The 8,329-nt window shown below is 37.1% G+C and overlaps 1 protein-coding gene across 1 annotated transcript in view; it reads right to left on the reverse strand.

Annotated features, from left to right (window-relative positions):
* LOC125227725 overlaps positions 1 to 7,134 on the reverse strand; it is a 163,897-nt gene extending 156,763 nt beyond the window's left edge. The window contains exon 1 of the mRNA XM_048132028.1: positions 6,464 to 7,134. Coding sequence (XP_047987985.1) covers positions 6,464 to 6,479 — 16 coding nt within the window. The 5' untranslated portion in view covers positions 6,480 to 7,134. The remainder of the gene's footprint in view (positions 1 to 6,463) is intronic.
* Positions 7,135 to 8,329: the final 1,195 nt, after the last annotated feature.

Consider the following 8,329-nt stretch of genomic DNA (forward strand, 5'->3'; position numbering starts at 1 on the left):
GTTCAGTTTAGTTAGAAATGTCAGGCCAATAAACATTGGTATACACGGGTGTATCTGTTATAAACTTATAAAATATATAAACAACACGATATTTGAGAAACACGTGACGACTAAAACCGTGTCTACCATCCAAACACGGGTTTAATTATGAAACTTGTGTCATTTGGCGTCAAACTTTTAGGTTAACATCATAATACGACAATTCCACAAACTCACGTACTGTAATGTAATATAGTAGAACTAAATATTCTAAGTAACATTAACAATGTTGATCATTCTCTCAGGGGGTTACATAAAGGAGACGGGTTCATAGTCCGCTGAAAACATTAGGGTACCCTCTTTCGTTCATTCGTTTATGACTAAGGCTAGGCGCACATTGTATCCAAAACTTCGATACGGCAGTAAACAAAAACTGCTTCGCTTACGATTACGATTGCGTATTAACAGGGGCGGCTCACTCCGCGATTGTGTCGCCGCGCTACAAGTACATGCTGGCGGCCGCGAGTTCGCGGCCTAATCAGGGGTGGCGCGCGTTCTCACGGAACGCACGTTCGCACTTTCTATTGTTACATTACGTCGCGATTTTTTTTAAATGTTCATATGCGATGTCCACGTGTGGAATGGCTAATAATGCATATAAAATAGGACAATCTTACACAGATCTTATTGATTAAGTCCCACGGAAAAGTTCAATAAGGCTCGTGATGCTGAAGGCTTAAACAAAAATATATAAATACTCTATATATACCTAGAAGGTACCCAAGACTTGAATATATAGTATAACATTTTATCTGAGAATTAATTAGTTTTAATCCATAGGCAACCCTATCATCCGACGTTGCGCACGTGCGGCTCGTTTCTTTGTTAGAATTTTGTAGGCATTTAAAAAGGCGGCATTTCGTGAACATCAAAGTAGTGGGCCTTCTGTACTTGTACTATTATATATTCTGTGGTATTAATAAAGTAAACGATATGATATGAATGAAATATAATTTTGTCAGGTTTTCATTTAATTTTATCACCTTAGTTAAGTACCGACATTTTGTAACTATTTACAGCGTGTCGTACAACCTAGATGTGAAAACAAGTATGTAATTTCATCACATTAATTCCATATTTTTTCAGTTCAATGTATATTGTAAGTTGGTACCTGTATGTGCGGTCACTTGCAATAATCCTCTTGCCGCAAAAATATGAGACACGCTTTTATGGGTCAACAAATATATACCTACTTACTTACATCTTATTGCTGGTGACTGTACTTTGATATATGAACTCCATATTACTTGTCCTTTCGTAGTAGGTAGTTAGATAACTTAACTACTTTGTACCTGTAGTTTAGTCACACCTCGGACACTGGCGATCAAATATATAAAAGAGGCGCGTTCCTGGCACACAGTCTAAGCTCGTGTAGGTGAACTCGTACTATGCTTGTATGAGTGAAATATGACAGGTCGAATGTTCGCGTTTTTGACAGGCGTTAACTGTGAGGTAACCGAGAGGGTGCGGGCGGCGCTTTCAGCGGGGAGCGGGAGTGGGCATACTGTACGATAATACTCTTTTCACCTCACTAGCTCGGAAATGACTTTTTTATTCTTTAAAAACAGATAGCAAAATCGCATTTTATCCACAAGAGTGCAAAGAATATTTGAAATCCGAACGTGTCATTAGTTAATTTTTTAAATATAATTTCTTGTAAAGGCATGACAGACAGGACAATTTTCTCCCTGTGCTTAAATTGTTTTAACAAATCATGTGATGCGAACGTAAAAATAATTTTATATCGAATTGTATCTGACTAAAAACATAAAATTCAAACAATTTTATAACATGATTTTACCATAAAACACTTGAAATCGTACAAGGAATTGTATTTTTGACTGTTCCATTGTACTTATTCAGAACGCACCTTAAGTAACATTGCAATCTCAAAACGCGTGAAATGGAACGCACCCAAATAGATTTTTCTTCTTGATTCTTGATTTGAAACTTTTGTGGGGTCGGTCGGTGTCGGTGCATGGTGGAAATTGTAATAAACGCAAATTGACTTATTTCTGTGCAATTATGTTCCAGTTGTTTTTATTGCGTGCTTCCTCGCTTTAGTGAGGTGAAAAGTTATGTGTTACACACGGGATGCAAAGTTATTTTACCTCGTGTGTATTGCAACACTCTACGCTCAGGATTCTATTTTTGAACTACTCGCTTCGCTCAGGATTCTATTTTCGAACCACTCGCTTCGCTCGTGGTTCAACCATAGAATCCATTCACTGGCTCGTAGTTCAACCCTAGAATACATTCGCTAGTTAGTGTCGCAATTCCACACTCGGTTAAAATACAACTTTGCTCCCTTGTATAACAAATAACTATTATTATACTGTGGTTTAGTCATATTATAGGTAAGTGTATAAAAAAACTTCTACAATGTGCAACTGGCTTTACAGACTCCTGAGCGCGCATCGAAAGGCGTTGCGACCTTTGGGAGTCGATAAACTAGGAGACACGAGGTAAGGTTGAATACGTACCTATTCTGTGAATGACCTAAAACAGATCGTAGGTGACTTTGACATCTCATTCATTGGGACAAGCTTTGTTTAATGCGGGGTAAACAATTGAGGCTTTAGAGATACCTTTGTTTATTCAGGGACCTTTTTTAAATTAGTTTATAAAAATACAGTTCGCAACAACAAACATACATAAGCTAGGTAAACGCAAAATGATAGGTACATATACATATGTAGGTAGGTAAGCGTAGATGACTTTGATACATCTCCTTCATTGAGGCAAGCTTTATTTAATGCGGGGTAAACAATTGAGGCTTTAGAGATAGCTTTATTTATTTAGGGACCTTTTTAAATCGAGTTTATTATGAATTCCAATAAAATTCGCAAACAGTATAAGTACCTAAGTTTAGTATACGTGTGTACCGTCGAGTTCATAAATATCTGTACATTTCTTCACCATAACTCGTAGCAATAAGGTGAAAAAATGTACACATATTTATGAACTGACTGTACCTATAGGTTTTTTGTCTCGGTTCCAATTAGTATCTACTCATCTACAGTAACACATCTGTCAGTAACATATTATTGACAACATTTCATATTATTTTTGAGGACTACTTTTTATTGCTTGGTTAGAAAGAACTCAATAATAAAAGATACACGTATTTTTTTAATTTTTCAAAAAAAAAACTTATATTTTAACGCGAAAATCCCTTTTAATTACTACTTCGAGCAGAAAAAGCGTAAGTTAAAAATGTCAAGACTCAACTTAATGACGTCACATGTGTTGTTTCATACACCTAAGAAAACGAATCATTCCTAAAAAAAAGTTTTAACAGTCAGCTTAAACAGTCCGAGATGTCTGACTTATCACTGTCAACAAAATATATTGAATAACTATGAGCTACGGAATGTAGAAGTATAAGGAAGGAAATCTGTCAGAATAGTCCAAAAATGACGTGTGTGCTTATGTGTATGCAATTGCAGCGCCACCTATCTATAGTTTCTGATACTCAAAGCTTTCGCTCCTTACTTACCTCTAATCTCCTTACTACGAGCGGTGATAAGTGTCACAGTCAAACACAAGTGACATCCCAACCGGAAGATTTTTTGGTTATAGTGGCAGCTCCGAACAACTATGTAACGTCACTTCCCCTTTAAACTATTTATAAGAATTTTTTACTAAAAATATTGAAAAAATATATATATATATATATTTTTGTGATCTACAGACGTATAATATACGACATTTCAAGATATTATACTCGTATATCTTGAAATGGTTTTCGATTTAGGACATTGAAAATTTTGAAACGTTGTCAATTGACGACACGGGCCTTTTTATAATATACTAGACATGGCCCGCGGCTTCGCTCGCATTAGAAAGAGACAAAAAGTAGCCTATGTCACTCTCCATCACTTCAAATATCCCCACTTAAAATATCACGTCAATTTGTCGCTCCGTTTTGCCGTGAAAGACGGACAAACAAACAGACACACACACTTTCCCATTTATAATATTATAGTATAGTATGGATTGACAGCCCATTTCGAGCGTGTACCTGACATCAATTTAATAAATAGCTATTTGTATTCTATTGGAATCGTATCAGTTAGCTGTAATTTAAGTCATTTTCAACTAAAGTAGAACTTTGTAGAGTACTCTATATGAACGCAGTGAATTTACAACTCTTGTGACACTAGAACATTTCAAAAATGCGAGTTACTCATGTTTTACTAAATCGAATTTCAATTAAGATACCTACACATTTCGTATAGACCTTCTTCACAGAATATATAATAGTACAAGTACAGAAGGCTCACTCCTTTGATGTTCACAAAATGCCGCCATTTTAAATTCTTACCTACATTAACAAACGGACCGCACGCGAGCGGCCGGCATTGAATTTTATTGCGCCGCGCGAAGGTCGCCACCACTGAATGGGCCGCGAACTCGAGGCCGCCGACATGTACTTATAGCGCGGCGATAGAATCGCGGAGTGAGCCGCCCCTGCCTTCTTCATGGATAGAAACATGTCATACTTAAATATTCGACTTAGTATCAGGCCTGAGTGGACGCTCGGAGCGGAGCGTATAGCGGATACCAGATTTCTATACATTTTCGGTAACAAAAAAGGAAAGTTTAATACAATCAACCTAGGACATTTTGGGAAACCTAGTGGATCTTGTTCAGCATCATGGACTCTATCAGCCTACCAATTTTTATCCAAATCGGCGACGTGATCCAAATGTACAAACTTAACGGGAAGTGCACCCTTAAACTTATACGTGAGTTAGGAAATCATCATCGTCATCGTCCTTGCACCACGCTCCACGGATTATGGGTGCCTGGGGTCCGCTGTGATCAACTAATCTCAAGATTTGGCATAAACACCTGTAAAACTACTGGTAAATATCAAATAACATCTCGTACATAAGTCCCGAAAAACTCATTGGTACGAGCCTGGGTTTGAACCAGCGACCTCCGGTCCGCTAGTCCACCAGCGCTTGTGTGAGTGAGGAGATATCAAAATAAAAATAAAATACTGATTTTCAGATTTTAATTAAAAATCTCCGCCATGTTGCAAATGTTCTCTGAAAACTGCGTGAAATGTGAAATCGCGTCCCAGCTGTCGGGCGTTGTAGATTGTCCTTTATTTTTATCGTTCTCGCTGTACTAAGTTTGAATTGCTTCTTGCGACAAAGCTTTTAAAGGATTCTTTTGTATACCTACTCGTGTCGATGTTAGTGGTGGGAAAAAGTCAACCTAAATAGGTTAAGGTCCCATTGCGGTATTTGATGGCTGTGCAAAATTAATCTAACCTCAACAGCCCGCAATGTAACTAAAATCGCATGCGAGTTCGCAAGCCGTCTAAATCAGGCCTAACAGAGCCTCTACGCCATAAGACCCTCAGGTTACCGTGTTTCGGTAGATGTGCAATTCCCGTTAAGTTTGTATATTTGGATCACGTCTCCGATTTTGATAAAAATTGGTAGGCTGATAGAGTCCATGATGCTGAGCAAGATCCACTAGATTTCCCAAAATGTCCTATGTAGAATGTATGAAACCTTCCTTTTTTGTTACCGGTTTCTATACATTTTCGGTTTAATGTACATACCATTATTATAGGACATTCATACACAGATTCAATGAGTCCCAGGATAAGCTCAAGAATGGATGTGTTGTGGTACCTACTCATACAATGCTCCTTTAATATAATATACAAATACGTATTTAAATAGAAAAGAAAACATCCATGATTCAGAAAAAAATATCTGTGCTCATCATATATTTTTTTAATATATAATTATAATAGTAAGCTGTATGATATATATAATCATTTATGGTTATTTAGTAGGTATTCTATTTCTCGTCATTGCGACATTTCCTGCACCTATTAAGCTCTTATAGATCTCTGTTTGGCCCAAAGGTTAGCTGGTAGAGAATGCCTTCTGGCATTAAGTTCGCCTTTTGTACATTTTTTTACTGTGCAATAAAGTTTAAATAAATAAATAAATAAATCATACAAATAAATGCCATTACCGGGATTCGAACCTCGGACCGCGGCTTAGCAGGCAGGGTCACTACCGACTAGGCCAGACCGGTCGTCAAATGTTCATGTCAATAAGGCACTATCTTCCGAAATTCTAAAAAATTCTGATCTTTATTGAACTAAGCATTAAGACACATTTGACGTTAAATATGGTATTTCATAATTACCATATGAAAATGTTATACTAGTTTTATTTTAATCATTATTGTTGACTATACAGGACTTAGTCGAAAAATATTCTCTTAGATAACGGGCCAACGTTGTCTCCGAAACGTCAGAGGTAAATTTAAAACTTGATTTTACGCGTAACGCGGAAACTATTCCCTTCATAATATTATATTTAATAATAATAAGCTTAAATTTGTCTATTTTATCTTACTTTGCTATTTTTGGTGATATTTTGCTTACCTTTGTAAAATCTCATTTTGGCAGTACCGCGGCACCGCTTTCTTCTTAGAATAGGTCACAAAAATGTCATTTTGTCATTTGATTTTTCAACATTCTAAAGTCACTATTTTATAATTACATATTAATTAAACCTACGTCACACATAACTGCTAAGATTTATAATACCGGTTTATTTATACAGTTTATTAGGAGAAAGTTGATTTTAATTAGAAGCTCTCGCTTTTACTGAAGTGCAACTGAAAACAAGAGGCAACTTCGCGCGGGAAACGTGTCAAGGTTATGTTCTGCCACACTGCACTCACATACGTAACTAAAGCCTCAAACTATTCCAACTTATCTCCTTAACACGGAAACTTAACCTAAACACAACACTCAGGTTAGCTAAGCCTGGCAAACGTCGATTCGTAACGTCGTTCCATTTTCGAACTATGACATTTTCAAAATTAGTGCCATTCCTTGGTATTGCAGCGTCGCGACGCACCGCCTGTATCCCTGGGTGCCTGCGGACTGGTACTGCCGACAGAGGCCGCTGCCCGCGAAATTGGCGCAATTTCGACGCATGCGCGGCGCACTTGCGAACCGGCGGGAGCTCCGGTGGGGTTACCAGGCGTGCCAATTTCCCCGGACAACGCTGCAATCGCTTCTTAAGCCTATAAACTTATTTTCCCGAGGCCCGAAAGAAAACTTGTTAAGTGCATTGACGGAAAGTTTGGATGGGATCCGCTGGGGTATTGATACGAGCCTCCATACGTGTATATTATTATCAGGAATGTGAAAGGGTATCTTTGTTCGCGTATTTAATTCCGTTTGTAACTTATGTAACAATGCCAAATAACAAAATGATTTCCTTTGGTTTTGTCAATAATTCAAAACTCAAATTATTACGTAATGATTAAGTATGCATGCTTGTTGTGTGTTTTTGTATTATGTGTAGCTATTTTAATAATGTACATATCTATTAATTACAAATTTACCATAATTATATACGCGTTTTCGTAATAATCAATCGCAGTTTAAATAAAATAAGGAACACCTAAGCGCCATGATTGTCATGAAATAAAAAAAGCATGTTAATTTTTTTCCATAATTATTATTTCTTGGCTACATTAATTTTACCAAATTCTTTATAGTTATCCAAATCAAGTGATGTTTCAGCAAGTGATCCTCGAGACATCAGTAGTGAGTCATTAACATGACGTCACTTTAACGTAGCCATTAAGTAGATTGCTACGAGTGCTACGCCACTGGGGATCACGACATGGACAAAAACATTCATAGCGAAAGGAATCAGTGCCCCCAAAAACGGTAACTTACTAAAATCAAGAATTTCAAATTTTTTTTTGAGGCTCTTCTTATACTTCCGATTATAGCCTTTGCTAAAAGCACTTTTATACACGGTTAAATAAAAAGGACCGTTCACACTTTGCATAGTGACTTTTGGGGTCATAATGAACAACTTTTATTGTGGGACTAATGCTGAAATCGCAAAAAAAATTTTGGCTGTCCATACATTTCGACTGTCACGATGCCGCTCATTTCTATGGAACAGCCATTTTTTTGCGATTTCCTCATGGGTCCCATAATAAAAGTTGTTCATTATGACCCCAAAACTCACTTTGTAAAATTTGAACGGTCATTTTAATATCATCCTGTATGTTATCATTACCAACAAGTTCAAATCGGGTCGATAATCAACATGTAAGTCTGTAAATACGTCATCAGTATCTGTCCCGATTTAACTTAGCAATCATGGTAACCCTCCAACGGCCCTGACTTGATAGGAAAACCGAGAAACGTGACGTCAAACTCTCGTTCATAAATAAATGTAGGTTAATCGGACCAAAACAATCCGTTACATTACTAGTT

Source organism: Leguminivora glycinivorella, chromosome 7, assembly GCF_023078275.1.
Source record: "Leguminivora glycinivorella isolate SPB_JAAS2020 chromosome 7, LegGlyc_1.1, whole genome shotgun sequence".
NCBI classification, from domain to species: Eukaryota; Metazoa; Arthropoda; class Insecta; order Lepidoptera; family Tortricidae; genus Leguminivora; species Leguminivora glycinivorella.